At 44.0% G+C, this 15,842-nt stretch overlaps 1 protein-coding gene across 2 annotated transcripts in view; it reads right to left on the bottom strand.

Annotated features, from left to right (window-relative positions):
• grin2ba (glutamate receptor, ionotropic, N-methyl D-aspartate 2B, genome duplicate a) overlaps positions 1 to 15,842 on the bottom strand; it is a 128,833-nt gene that overhangs the window by 50,565 nt on the left and 62,426 nt on the right. For both annotated transcript variants that reach the window (XM_071474401.1, XM_071474402.1), the window contains 2 exons: positions 1,100 to 1,243; positions 425 to 695 (listed from right to left, as the gene is read on the bottom strand). In XM_071474401.1, the coding sequence (XP_071330502.1) occupies positions 425 to 695; positions 1,100 to 1,243 (415 nt within the window). The remainder of the gene's footprint in view (positions 1 to 424; positions 696 to 1,099; positions 1,244 to 15,842) is intronic.

The following is a 15,842-nucleotide window of genomic DNA, read 5'->3' as shown; positions in this document are numbered from 1 at the left end:
TAAATATTGCCGACATTAGCAAGAGTCACTTTGCTGACTTTTGCTAATGATGATCAGTTAATTGTGATTTGCAATTGCTAGCTACATGTGTGTTAGCAATTGATTATGTTACACCATCGCTGACCTCCCCAGTTGTGCAGTCATCCTGTAGAGTAAAGCACTGAGGAGACTGAGTGGTTAGGGATTTGATTCAGACTGAGGGCACCTATGTAAAAAAAACAGCATCCATTTATTGTACTTTTAGTGCACTTTGGATAAACGTCAACCAAACGCTGCATGTAATGTGATTGGTGTACTTACAAAGGGTTTAGGATTTGAGCTCAGGGCAAGCAAATATCTTTCCACATATGAGGTTATTCCAGATAAAAATGTTATGCAATTGAAATTTTTAATTTTGACTCAGTTTCCAAACATGACTTCCTACCTGTGGGGAACTCTGCAGGCACGACATCAGTGTCTCCAGCTACGAGCGAGGGCACTATCCATGTGTAGCCGTATCCAGTGATCCCAACAGAGTGGGCCACCTCGAAGATGGTGTTGGCCTCCTCTTTTGTGCAGTAGAGGAGAATGACAGGACTCTGGAGCTTCTTCAGCTGGTTCTGGATCTTTGAATCTCCATCATCTACGGACATGTCAAGTAGTAAAACTTCCTCTAGTTCCCAGCCCACAAAGCTGTTCTCGATGGTGCTACGGATCTGAATGGGACAGAGGAAACAGGTTAATTGTGAGACATTAATTTGAGTTCATGTCATGGACATTTATTGACAAATTAGTCAAGGCACTTGTACTTCTTATCAATTTAATCTGACACTTGCTCCACAGTAACTTTTGCATTAATGTAAGGATGAAGCTGTTACATTAAGCATCACTGGGATTATTATAGGGTGCAGAGGTCCAGTGTTTGGGTTCATACCATCCCCTGAATGAGCATCATATGTTAAACATTCATGTTCATTTTTTAAAGTAGATTCCACAGAGCACGGCTGAAATATTACCATTATAACATTAAGAGAATGAAGGGTATTCATATTGTGCTCTGTGTCATCTTTCCTGTATATCCTGATCATCGGTGCATGTTGTCTCAGCTTAGTACAGTTACCTTGGTGACAAAGTCCTGGTAACCTGGGTAGTAAGTGGTGACGATGGAGAAGATGTACCAGTCGTATTCCTCCATGATGTTCAGCATGACCGAAGCCTGCTGCTCGATAGAGGGGCCAAACTGAAAGAACATGGAGTTGTCATCCTGAAAATGACACACACACAGAGAGGGACATAGATGCAGAGTGTAAATGGTTATGTAACAACACTGGCCTCAACTTTAATTTAGTTGGCTTCACACACAGAGGAGAACAGCTACTACTTAAAGGACAGCGGTGGTTTTGTAACATTATTGGTGCGAACATTAATTTAGCTGCCTTTCTTCTCTCGCTCACAGAGGAGAAAGGCGAGAGGACACCAGTGTGCTTGTAATGATACCGGTCATGAGTTTCATTAGTTGCCTTTATGACTCCTTTAATGAGTTTGTACACATGGGTGACTGGAGCAAATTCTGGGGACTTGAAGCCACTGTCCTCACTCTCATCGATCATTTTCATCAGTTTGTTTTATTACAGCCGTGTTAGAGCAATGTTATTTCAATGAAACCTGCAAGGCGGCAATTATTAGACAACGAATGTTCCCACACCTTCCCTGAACACACTGCACTGACTACGTCCCTTCCCTCAGAGGGGCTCAATCTAAATATGAGAGATACAGCATGTACAGTAAACCAAATCAGAGTACAGTCAGACACAGAATATCCAATAAACATCGCTCACACACTGATATTCAAGCCTGCCACTCGCCAGCAGTGTAGAGATGGAATATCGAGCCGGACAGAAGAAGAGGAGGAGGTGAGAAATGCAAGTCTAGACAAGACTCTGCAGTTCTGCGACATGAGCTCGTTATTGTCCGTGTGTATGTGTGAGTCAGTCTATGACAACTCCCGTGCACACAATGTACAGTAGTATATTTATGTTCTTGGATATTCTTGCTTCTAATTATATGAATGAGAATGAATGATTTTTTTTGGCAAGTCATGTTGGATTGTATGCGAGTAAAATCAGTTGTAGCTGACAGCCAGGCCTGGCAGGCAGGGTGTTGAAATCTCTCTGGCTTCTTAGGGCTGTCTCTGTGCTTCACTCAACATCAAAGGCTAACCTGCTCCTCCCAGGGGATCCACACGGGTTGATCCATTACCTTGTTTCTGCATTAATGAGATCAGGGCTATACCGTTGAGGTGGCACGCTGAGAGGCACAATGCGCATGAAAAACACTTGCCGAACACTCTCGCAAATAATGAGCGTAATGTGCTGCATCCTTGAGGTTGAAAACGTGTCATTATCCTGTGTTGCGCGAAATAGAAAACGTGTGCATCTAATGCTGAATTCAATGCAGAGGCTGTGTTTTAAAAACCATGAAATAATGATGCATGCGCTGATGTTGTAGTCGTGTTTCTCAGCCAACTTGAAACCATTTGTTCCTCAGCTTTCTATCTGTTCTCTTCCTCTTTCTCTCTCATCCTTCATCCATCTCTATCCATCTCTTCTCTCGCTCTGTCATCCCATTTATACCAGTGGAATTACTGCCAGGGCACAGTTATAATTGAATTTCCAGACTTGCACACTCCCACTCCCCCCTTTATCCTCTGTACAGCACCCCCCCAATTTCCTCTGGCTTTCTCTCTCTATCTCTCTCTCTTCTTCTTAAGAGCAGTATTAATGTACTGTCCAACACACTCATTCAGAGTGCCAGAGGTCTGCAGAATTTTCATTAGCCTCTGAGAAAAATACATGCTAAAAGAAGTGCAAGAGACACAGAAGCAGGACAAGAGGGAGGGTGAGCGGTAGGGGTGTTAAAAAAACAAAAAAGCTGGTGGGAGTGGGTTGAATGATAAGAAATCTTGTAAAATGAAGTGCGGCAAAACACCTCTCTTCATTTACAGCAACAATAATTAGGGTCTGGCCACATTACCACCTCTGTTGGCACAAGGTGATCGATTAGTGAGTATTAAAATTCCCAGAGGGGGTAGCGAGGCCAGAGAGTCAGTCAGCCAGATGCAGGAAGCCGGCCAGCAAGGCTTTGAATATGCTCCTGAGCCGGTCACTGTCTTCTCTGTGGATCCACGGCTGACGTCAGCGCTGGCTACTGTACAAAGACAACAATACACTACACCACACAATACAGCAGGATGAGTGGCCAGTGGAGACCCGTAGGGAGAGAGAGATGGAGAGATACGGCGAGATGTAAAAAAAAAAAAAAAAAGCGTAGAGGAGAGAACAGATAAGAGAAAAGAGAGAAACAGAGAGGAACTAAAGGGAGAGAAAGGAATTAAACAAGCGAGAATAAAGGATAGAGATGTACAAAAAGCAGCGAGGATGTAGCTGAGATTTGAAGCCTCCAGAGGGACAGAGGCAGAGGACAATGTGGTGACAATAGGATGAATGGAGAGGAAGAGGGCAGGCTGGCAGACGGCTGTGATCCTGCATGGAGCGAGTGAGCAGTGAAGGGGCAGGAAGCCAGGAGTCAGTGAAGGAGCAGGCAGACGGGGGTGTGTGTGTGTCTCTGTGTGATTTTGTGTGTGTGTGTGTGTGTGTGTGTGTAAGGCAGCCAGCCAGCCATTTAGGCAGGAGGAGGCTAAGCCTGAGTTGTTCAACCAGAGAGGACCGCTGCTGTCAGAGAGAGGAAGAGAGAGACAGCGACACGTGTGTGCCCTCCTCTACTTGAAACATGTGTGTGTGTTAGTGTCTGATAGAGACGTATCAGGTGTGTATGTGTCCGTTTCTGTAGTTTGTATGTGTGTATCAATGAATATGTGTGTGTTTCTGCCTGTAATGTGCCTGTGTGTGCCTGGGTGTGCGTATTTGTGTAGGTCTGGCCTCAATCTCTGTCACATATATACAATATGTGTGTGTGTTTCTGTGTCTGTGTGTGTGTGTGTGTGTGTGTGTGTAGCCCATGGTTGGCAGGCCATGGTCTGCCAGAGTTGCCTGCTCTGCCCCAAAGCCTCCAAATGAGTGCACTCACACACTCCTGGAGCAGTTATTTGACTTGGAGGAGAGAGAGAGTCAATAACTCAGGTATTTCAATTACACAGACAGGGGCACATCAGTGAGTGCAAAAGAAATAGACCCACTTCCAATCTTGTTCTGGAATATGCGCGCACTCACACACACACACACACACACACACATGCACACACATGCACACACATGCATACAAATTTAAATGACTTTGAACACAAACACAGTGTACTCACATTTGAGTGTGGGCAGGGCAGCACACCCACACACACAGCCATCCTCAAAGAGAACACGCAAACACTCACGATACAAAACAAAATGACAGATCGACACTGCAATCACAGACTAATACTGTGGTGTTGCTTTAGACACACACATACAAGCACTCATACACAATAAAACAACACCAGGCACACTGCTAAATGGAGAAGTGTGTTGTGCGGTGATCACATAAAGCACAAACAGCAAACCAAGAACATGGAAATGCAAGCACACAAACACATTTGCACTAACATGCACTGCATTCTGTCCACACTGAGTTCAAATGTAACCGCAGGAAACAGTCACTACAACACAATCTGTAATATAATACCATATTACAATATAATGTACCACACTGTGCCATGCTTTTAGCTGCAGGAGCCCTGTTTCCTGTGTGTTTTCACTGTGACTGACAGCTGACATGGTGCTGAAAATGTTTCAAAGCTCAGTCATTTATATCAAATCATACAGTGACACCAGAGAATATGTAGCCTACCTCTGATTGGCTCGCACGTGCGTTACTTTCAGATAACACACTGTACATATTGCTCATGTCAGCTGGCACAGTAAAGGCTACAGCAAAGCAACACAGTTTCCAACATGGACAAAGACAATACAGAGATTTAAAGTACATATTGCTCCAATAAAGGAACAAGATAAATACTTTCATTATTCTGAAAGTTAACTTTAGTCATCAGTTAGGTGTGTGTTACTGTTTTATTTGAGCTTTCTGATATGTCTTGGTTTTTGACGACTTGAGACCATATGGGAAATAAGTTTTGTGGTTGGATTTAATGGGTTTCATAAATACATAAACACTGGAGATTCTCACAGGTCCACTTGGTTCGGAGGAAACAAGACAAGAGTCCTGAGTTGGACCGGGTCCATATTCAGTCTAGATGGACATGTAGGGTTTCCCTTTACTGACACTGGTCTCAGGTGTGTGTAACAAAATGTGTAATGGCAGATCTGAATAGATCCAAGTATCTTTGGTATCAGCTCTAATCACATATGTCATAATCCCCACAGGAAGAAATTTGTTAAAAAAAAAAAAAAAGGCATCCAGTTAAATGTATGCTATTTTGGAATTTGATTCACAGATATTAAAATGGATATCTTATCAAATAGTTGGTTACAGATTGTTTTGTTGTAGGTACAGGGGGTGAAAACAGGGCTTTCAGTTTTTTCTATAAATTAGTCTTTGAAGTACATGATATAAGTGAATTATTTTTGGTATTAGTCTTATGTGACTGTACATTGGTTTTTAGAACATAATACATCATCATACATCCGGCTGCTGCCATTGTTAGCGTTCACCCCCTGTTAGGCTCTGTTCACATTGACTTTGCCAGGCCTCTCTTTTCTAAATATTAATTTCTGCTTGTTTGGGAAGAATTTCCACAGGTGCATTTTTTGGATCAGGTCCAGCTTTGGACCTGTGAAAACCTCTAATAAGGATGGATACACAGGGGTAAAAAAAAAACAAACCCTGATTTCTGTGTTGTGTTACTTTACAATAAATGCATGGTTTACCTATCCTGACATAGTAACAAAAATACATGAAGTAGCACAGATAATGTATGAGAATGTGGGAAGAGGCCTAACATCCTAATAAGCCCATGTAAAAGCACTAAGTTGCCATTCCCGCAGCAATATATTGCTTTCAAGGCATTTTAATAAACATTAAGTGTACCATATACATTTACAGCCGTCCTCAAAATTATTCATACCCTTGTTAATTTTGTGATTTTTTATTTTTGCGATGAAACTAATGCATTTTTGTCAAGTTTGTTTATGAATTATATGTGACCAACAAGTGAAAGAACGACAACAATACACAATTCAAGAAACTCTTAAATTCATGGGTATTTTATTGTCGGATTACCAAAAAATGCCATGTTCAAAATTATTCATACCCCTGGCAATATCTCAACAAAAATGTCCCAAATGTGTTCATCTTTGTCCCAAAGTTATTTCATGATGTCTCATTGGAATGAATACCTTTTTTGTTGACCAAATGTTAAACAAGGTTAAAAAAATAGCATCTTTCCAGAAGAGTATAAATAGTGGGAAAGTGTTCAGGTCATTGTTAATCTCTGGTCATCATGGTAAAGAAGAAGGAGCTCAGTGAGGACCTGCGTCAGCGTCTTGTGCAGGCCCACAGTGAAGGAAAGGGTTACAAGGCCATTTCCAAGCAGTATGGTGTCCCTGTCTCAACCGTCCAGAGCATCATCAACAAGCACAAGAGGTTCAACACTGTCAAAAACCTCAGTGGGCGTGGCCGAAAGTGTAAGGTGTCCCCCAAACTTGCCAGGAGAATCTGCCGAGAGGTCAACACCAACCCACGGACCACAACCAAGGCCCTAATTCAAACCCTTGAGCAGACAGGGACAAAGGTGTCACGGTCCACCATTGAGCGAGTTTTGCACAGAGGAGGTCTCCATGGACGTAAACCTCGGAAGACGCCGCTGCTCAGGAAAAAACATCTGGTCGCTCGCCTGGCCTTTTGTAGAGGTCATCTGAAGCAAGATCCCAGCTTTTGGTCAACCATCCTGTGGTCTGATGAGACAAAACTGGAGTTATTTGGCCATATGGATACCCAGTATGTCTGGAGGAAGAAAGGAGAAGCCTATAGACCAAAGAACACTGTGCCCACTGTCAAGTATGGTGGTGGAAGCATAATGCTGTGGGGATGTTTCTCTTCCAGTGGCACAGGCAATCTCGTCAAGGTCCAAGGTATCATGAAAAAGGAGGATTATATCAGGATACTTGATGAAAATGTCAAGGAATCTGCTGAAAAACTCAAGCTTGGCCAAAACTGGATGTACCAGCAAGACAATGATCCTAAACACACCGCCAAGGTAGTCAAGAAATGGTTCAAGGACAATGACATCAGTGTCCTGGAATGGCCAAGTCAAAGTCCTGACCTCAATCCAATTGAGAATTTGTGGCATCACTTGAAGACCAGAGTGATGGCGAGGAAACCAACCAACCTGACCCAGCTTGAGGCATTCGCCAAGGAAGAGTGGGCCAACATCCCACAGGAGATGTGCAAGAAGCTTGTGGACACGTACAAGAATCGTCTGGAAGCAGTCATAAAGAATAAAGGCTATGCCATTGACTATTAAATAAAGACGATGGACTAGGGTATGAATAATTTTGAACATGGCATTTTTTTTGGACTCCGTTAATAAAATACCCCAGAAATGATTTTTTAAAATTATTTTATATTGTTGTCATTCTTTCAATTGTTGGTCACATGAAGCTAAAACACAAATTTGAAAACAAGCATTTATTTCATCACTAAATGAAAAAAATCACAAGAATCAGCAAGGGTATGAATAATTTTGAGGACGGCTGTATATGATGAATGTTTTTTTTTCTTTGTGAGGAAGTAGCGATGAGGAAAAGACAGAGAGGAAGAATGTGAGAGGAAAAAAGACAAAGACTAAGATAGAAAGGTAGAGCAAGCCAGAGAGAGATGATGGTGTCTGTTGCTGGGAGGTTTTTGGCAATGCATATTTCTATCCTGCCTATAAAGGCTCCTTTGAACTTGAGCGGGGGGGGGGGGGGGGGGGGGGGGGGGGGGGGGGGGGGCTGCTATTGACTGCTGCTGCACTGGCTGATGGAAAGAGGAGCCAGCCAGCAAGAGAGAGAGAGAGAGTGGGAGAGCGAGACAGAGGGAAAGAGGATGGATGGAGGGATAAAAAAGAGAGAGCAGGAGTGGGAGGTGAGGCAGGAGGAAGGGGGAACAGCTGGCCTTCGCTTGAATATAGCGAATTTAAAAGACTGTGGGCAGGAGATATAAACTCACCACAGCCACAGGCATTTTCACACACACACACACACACACGCATGCACGCACGCACGCACGCACGCACGCACGCACGCACACACACACACACACTATAGATGGATCCAAGGATACACACACAAGTGCTGAAGTGTGTTCATTTCTGACAAAACCTGTGAGCACAAGGCGCCATCACCACGTGCGCCGAAATTACGTATTGATGACAAGCCGTCCTCTCTGCTCCCTCTTCATTCCTCTCTGTCCCCCGTTCGCTCTCTCACTTCACACACACACACACACACACACACATACACACACTTATCATCCCTACCTCAATTAAACCTCCCCTCACTTCCCATCTCTCTTTTTCCCTCTACGTCGCCTTTCTCGTGCCTCATCATCACATTTTTTATCATGGAAGCCTACTTATCTTTAATCAAACACATACAAGCTTAATTAGCTGGCACATTTGTCAGACCATCATCTAATTAGCAGTGACCTTATTTTAAGTACTTTTTGAACCCTAATTTTAAAAAAGCACAGGTCTTCATTAAAATATTTGACTAATTTTGACTTGACATGATTTTGAATATTGCAATATGACGATGCTGGCGTGCCCCTCCAGGGATTTGAAGAATGAACAGACATTTCAAAAAAAGAAAGGCAGAAACAATACTACAAAAAGAAACTGGAAGGAACAAATTAAACTGGGTAAGAGACACGATGCAGGAGAGGGTGTTTTTCCTCACATCTTGACACAATCAGACAGTGTCTGAATGGAAGTTAATACCACTTAACACTCAGACGCGCGCACACACAGGCACAGACACACAAATGCACAGATCGTTTCTCTCTGGCCCATTTCTGCTCTAAGTTTAGCAGACGACCCACCGAGGGGCCTCTGCAGTCTGATGCTTTTCCTGCTGCTGCTCTTGTTTGTCCGCTGGTCCTTGTGGAGTGGTTATAGTTCTTTCTGTGTGTGTGTGTGTGTGTGTCTGTGTGTGTGTGTGTGTATGTCTCATAGAGTTAGGCTAAGGAGACTAAATAGGGTGGCTTGAGGGAAGGGTGAGTCTACAAAATATAGTCAAGCTTTTATATCTTTGTGTTTGTCTCTGAAGATGTATAGCTGGGAGAGATGCAGCATGTGATAAATAATGAGGTAGAAAGTGAGTTTTACCAACGTACAACAGAGTTTTGTTTTGCAGCATATTGCAGATAAGCTGTGACATAGCTAAGATGTCTCCTGTTCATCCCCAGATATAGAAAACACGGTGGACATGCTCTGCATTTAGAGAGCTGGAGGATGGTGTCTGTTTTAGCCGTTTAAAAACCAAACGCACTGGAGTTTAAGGGTGTGTAAGGGATGGATTCAACAGTGCTAGCATCCTCTGCTAACTAGCTTACTTCCTGCAGCAGTAACTGACCGTTAGTTCCAAAGCATTTCATTACTGTAGCTGACTACGTTTTGTTGCGCTTCCGCTGTGTCGGACTTCCCCGCTGTGTGCAGGGTCACGTTAGCTGAACTGTACTGATCTCTACTGGTTTTTCAACCCGGACCAATCTTGTCAAACACACTGGTTAGTTCGCATCCTAAAAATACAAATAATACAGTAAAGAATAAATCTAGCCTCTGTTTTGTTTGTCTGACTATGGAAGCTAAGCAGCTATGTAAGGATTAAATAAGATTCTGATCTTATATTTTTTCTTTATCATACTTGCAATACAACCCAGATAGCAAAAGAAATCCAGCCCATACTTTGGCCACATGCTAGTTTTCCTCGGCCTAGTATGACCCGGCTCCACGGCGCGAATCTGGCCCATACACAGCCTAATTGTCAGATGTTGTCTCCACTCGTGGACCAATTCAGAACAACACAGAGAATCTTCCTGCTGACAGTCAATACCTGAGAATAACAGCTTGAATCTGCTCAGATGTGGTATATGGGCCAGACGTCGGCCGTGGCCCCAGGCGACGGACGGTGATGAATCCCACCCCTTCTGATTGGTTCAGAGATTTTCAACAAGAAGCGCTCAGAGCAGCCGGTGAGCGTACGCTCTCTCCTCATTGGGAACAACTCAACAGTTCTAGTTCACAGCCAACGTCTCACGGCCAGGAAGTAGACAGACTCATTGAGGTAATAACTCTCAAGCTGAGCCACGAGACTGAAGTCTTAAAGAGAAATCAGTTGGATCAGTCAGTAATTGTCCAGATATTAATGTGACCTGCTTCCTCTCCAAACTCTCAAACCTTCTCAACTATTAAAACCACTTGTTTTTGATAAACGAAGCAACAGGTGTAGAACAGATTCATGCAAATGTCTCAAAGAAGCAGCGAACTGTCGAACACCCAGTGTAGAGCTGAATTACATCTGAACCATACCAGATCGCAATGAGTGGAGCAATCTTATCAAACTAAAGCCTCTTAATCAGACAGGCTCTAATTCATAATATTATAATGTTTCATTTTGGGTCCTTCAGCTGATCTATTCTCAACCTAACAACTCTGACAAAAGAGTTTTAAAATGTTCCTCAGTAAAAAGGAAGAAAGTCCCAGAGGTGGGAGTGGGAGTGGAAGTGGGGACAGTGAAGACGCTGAGGTGCAGGACGACCACAGAGTTTTCCAAGGCGGCTGTAAAGTGGTTTAGGGAGTCGGGGAGGTGAGCATGCTTCTGTCGTCAGGCATCTTTCTTCCTGTCTCTTGCTATAAGCGCAGAGGAGGAGGGAAGAGGTGACGGCGGGTAGAGCAGACGGGAAGAGAGACAGAGAGAAGAGGGAGGGAGAGAGATGGGGAGCGTAAGGTCCAGATGAAGGATGTTATTTATCCATTTATTCCCTCTCCACTCTCTCCGTCTGTCCTCTGCTATCTCTGCCACTCCTGTCATATCTACTGATTTCAATCTCCTGCTCCAGCTTGCCCTCAACTCTCCACTCTTCATCTCTCCTCCTGTTATCCCCTGCTCTCCCTCCTTCACTCCCCTCTTCCCTCCTTCTCACCTTCTTCCCTCCTTCTTTCTCTTCCTTCTCTGACAGCCTCTATAACCCCCACCCCCCCACCCCCACCCAGGCTTAGCCCCCCCTTTTTACATTCTTCTCTGCTGTCTTCTTCTGTTGCTCTCTTCCTCCTTCCCTCTCTTCCTTCCTCCCTCTCTCCATCTATCATGCATCCCAGGGTGCACCTGGGCTGCGCTGTCAGCTGTAGGCCCAGAGCCATCATCATGCTGGGGCCGTTTCTCGCCACTTCACACAATGAGAACCGTATTCTCCCCCTCTCTCTCTCTCACACACACACATACACACACACTCATCCGACATGAATCCACTTCCTTCACCTCACCTCACCCCCAATTTAACCCTTTGTCTACAATACATCAGTGGCAGCTGCAGCAACGAAACAAGGGCCAAGGTCAACGTTAAACCTTACGACTGTCTTCAGCCTACAGGAATGAGCAAATCATGCAACCACGCGGTCTTCAGAGGGAGGAGAAAGAGCGAGGGGTGAGGAGGAGGAGGAGGAGGCGAACAGAGGGCGAGGGGAAATAGAGTGAGAGTACAGTTGATATGTGCTTCTGTGTTCTTTTCCTGGCAACACGATAAAGGCTCGCTCTCAGTCACTGTCAGTGCCGAGACCACCCTCTCCATCTCTGTTCTCCCTCCTCCTCCACCTCCTCCTCGCCTTCTCCGATCCCTCCCAAAGCAAAGACTACTCCCTCTATCTCCCCCCTCTTTTATCTCCGCTGCTCTCTTCCTGTCCCCTACATTTTACATTAGCATTTCAGGCATTTAGCTGGCGCTGTCTTCCACAGCGACTTAACGAGTACAACCGCAGAACGAGCCTCAGGTCCTCCGTCTCCGCCACCTCAAGGAGCAGGGGTGCAGAGGTCGAGGCGGCGGCAGAGGCTCGATGACAGATGTAACAAATGTTCTGTATCAATGAAACGATGAGAGGAGTAAATTACGAGGAGGCACATGATAAAATGAAAACCGATGTGTTCATTCTTCTCTGGTCCCTGATTCACACAGACCACCCTCTTCCTGTCTCAGGCTCCCCCACTGAGGACTCCTTCCATTAACTGCGAAGAAAATTCAAATTCAAATCTGCTTTATTGGCGTGACAGTGGCGGGGGGTTGTCTCCACAACAGAACATGTTAAAAGACGGGCTAAGACAATAAGCCAATCTTTATGCTCCTCTTCTCCTTCCCTCACTCGCTCCAGTCTTCCTTCCCTGACTGACTAACCCTGTTTTTGCTTCATCAAGCCGCACGCGAACACTTCAAACCCTCCCTTTGCTTGGTGTGCACTTGTGGCTACCTATGTGCATGTGTCTGTCCTGATTAAAAGAAAGTAGAGCCAGTGAAGCTTTAAAAAAAGACAGGAGGGCAGGGAGCCAGAGTTGCATGTAGCAGAGACGTGAGAGAGATGTGTTTAGCTCTAGGACAGATGAACACTTCAGTCCATACCATTCCTAATCCCAGGGTTCACTCACTTTCTCTCATTTGCTTCCTAATTCAAATTTGTATTATTGGCACGACCATTACAGTCCTTCACGCCCTCTTTTAGATACTATTTATGGCCGGCACTTTCTCATATTTTTCAGCAATAGCCATTCAGTTTGTTTACATTCCGCAAGAGCTGTTTTATATTTCTTGCTCATGCAAACCAAGCATCCCCTAACTGGTGAAAGACAGAGAGGCTTTTATTGTGAAGGAGTCAAAGGAAATACAGTGTATTTGTCAGCAAGGTTAGAACATGGCTGAAAATGAAGCTAAAAACTGCACTTCTTTGAATGGTCGCTTGAGGCTTGAGGCTGGCTCAATCCCCACAGACTCTCATGTTAAAATGTCCAACTTTACAACAGAAATAAACGTGTTTACGGCCCGGTACAAAAAACAGCTTTGGTCTTTGTAGCTAATTTCATCCTTCATGACAACTGTACTGGGTGATTTTTTAATATAACTCATCCTTTTAAATGTAATTAAGTCTGAAAGTTCTGCATAATTGAGGGCGACACCAATCGGAGTGACAGGTGGGTGAGCATGTGTTTGCCACAAACCGACATGCACCGAAGTCTCGGTTCCACTCACACCACACCTCTTTGTCCATGTTTGGATTATCTAGGAGTTAGGTGGGGTCAGGCACTGGCACGATGGCAACTGTGGAGCACCTCACTCTGAGCCTCAAAACCACAGAGGCTACATCCACCTTCATTTACAGTCTGTTGGTAAGAGCTGACTGTGATCAAAAATTTGTCTACAGACCTTTTTTCATTCATTTTCAAATTTTTGCAAGGGGGTAATGGAAGAAGAAGGAGCAGCCACTGCGAAAAGAAAAACTAATCAATACAAAAAACCATGGAAGAAAATAAATCACTAAAAAATCAAAGCAGCATTCACATTTTGAAGGAGCTCATGTTTTGTTCTGCTGGTTTCCCTGAAGCTGTGACATGCTCTAACATGCAGTATGCTGTTGTTTCTATGGCAATGTTTTTTTCCTAAGTAAATACACACAGTGATAGCCAATCAGTCCTGCACAAATGCTGTTTAAATAATTTACTCCCACCAATCAAGAATTCTGCTGAAAGTGTTCACTTTGGGTCTGTTCATACATGACAACATATTAAGCCTCCTACTGCAAGCTGAGGCTCTCCTCTAACTTGTTTGGGGCCACAGTGTGTAACGACCAGTGACGACAGCCCCCGCCTGCTCTCCCAACATGACTTCACCGTGTATGCGTGTACGTGAGTGTGTGTGTGTGTGTGTGTGTGTGTGTGTGTGTGTGCACTTGCACCATGTGATATCTTCACCGCCACGGCTCAATGAGTTATTTTGACCTCCCGTTCCTGTTTTGAGACTTTTTACAGTGCGTAATTATCGTCCGCGCTCTCTCACAGCAGCAGGTGTGTTACGTGAGCGGAGTGTAAGGCTTTTCACCCTGACCATTCAGAGCGGGCCCGGAGCAGAAGAGGGCCACGGCGCAGTTTGTTATTTCATCTGTAAATCAGTAAATAACGAAGCCTCATTACTTAATATTCATGTAGTAAATACAAATCAGTCAGTTAGATGGTAATCTGCATGAGAAATAAAGAAAAAGAAAATAGTCAATCACAAAATAGTTTAAACTGTAATACTTTTTTTTCTGGTTGGATTTTTTTTTTTTTACTTTGTCAAAAAAAACAAAACAATTTACATCTTCTTATTTCTTTATTCATTTTGCAATGGAACAGGAAGTGTTCTCTCTGCTCTGTCTTTATCTAATTTTTCACAAAGCTGGCACAGCCATTTTTTTCTGGCTTGCCAGGTTTGTCTTAACAGCCAGGTTATGCTCGCTTACATATAGTTTTGTAACTTGCCATATGTTATTATCTTTTCAGTGCTGAACAGTAGTGTAGTTTACAGTACTGATGTCCAATGGCTGTTGTATCTTTCTTTATCTTTGGCAATAATTTGGTTGATCTGAGGCTGTGTACTGTTACAGGACATGATTCTCATGACCAGCTGGATACTTGAACCATTTTCAGTCAATTCTAAGAACAGGCTGCCAGACTGAATCAAATTGACCCTTCATTTTTGATGGACATGTCTGTAGTGGAGGCTGAGAGGGGTGAAGATATGATCTCTTAACGTGGTGTCAAACCAACAGTTGTTTGGGTCAAATTTTATTTCCAGATTTTTAGATTGATGATATAATACATTTGCTCCAAATATCAGGAAACGTTTAGAGTAACTAATTTTAACACTGTGTTGCTCTCTCTTTCTGCCTCTCCCTCTAAAATAAACATGAAATAACTGTATTCTCCTCCTCTCACATTTACCCATCTCTCTCTCTCCCTTCACACACATTAACCAAACACTGAGACACATGTGTGGCCCATCTTCCCTCTCCCTCTGCGTGTTGCCGTGACAGGCGTCCTCTGTGGCTGCCAAAGCTTTTTAACCACAACAATATCTAAATGGCACACAATGGCCCATTAGAGTCATCAAGCCGTTAAACCAGCAACCAGCAATCTCCAGCCCGACAATTAGGAATATTTCATTCACCCTCCCACTTCACTACACACACACACAAACACACACCAACACCCACACACACACACACTCCGCCCAGCCATTATTCTCTTCCTGTCTCTAATGCACGTGCTCACCCTCTCTTTCATCTCTTCCTCTCCTTCTGCTTCACCCATCCTCTCACCCTCTCTTTTGCACGTGCACTACACCTCACTCTCTCTCTCTCTCTCTCTCTATCCCCTTGGCTCCTCTGTCCCTTTCTCTCTCCCTCTTTCACCACGGTCGCCCTACAACAGCGACCCACAATCAGTGTCACGATCGATTAACAGATTTCACACTGCTGGACACGGCATTTACAGAGAAAAGGAGGAGCAGGCCCAGGAGGACGGAGAGAAAAGGTTTAGTGCTGCTGTCATATGCTGTTTTAATAGTAAGTCACATCAGACATGTAACCGTTCTCTACAACATGAATGTGTGGGCACTCGACACAGGTTTGGAAATAAAAGAGCGGTGTGCTGCTGATCCAACAGTGGAACAACACCCGTCTGTCACACCAGTAAAGCTCGTCTTTGAACCTTTGAACTGAGGGTGAAAAGAAAGAGGGGAGGGGGAGGACTGGCTGAAAAGCAACAAAGATCCACATGCTTTTTTTTCTTTTCTAATAAATAGAATTGTGATTTTCTACAAGATCAGACTGTGTAGTTCACATGGGTATTTCCATTTTA

This window comes from Trachinotus anak, unplaced genomic scaffold, assembly GCF_046630095.1.
Source record: "Trachinotus anak isolate AG129_WGS33_773 ecotype Australia unplaced genomic scaffold, CSIRO_AGI_Tana_v1 ptg000003l, whole genome shotgun sequence".
Classification (NCBI taxonomy): domain Eukaryota; kingdom Metazoa; phylum Chordata; class Actinopteri; order Carangiformes; family Carangidae; genus Trachinotus; species Trachinotus anak.
The sequence above is the reverse complement of the archived record's forward strand: the minus strand, read 5'-3'. Positions and strand labels throughout refer to the sequence as shown.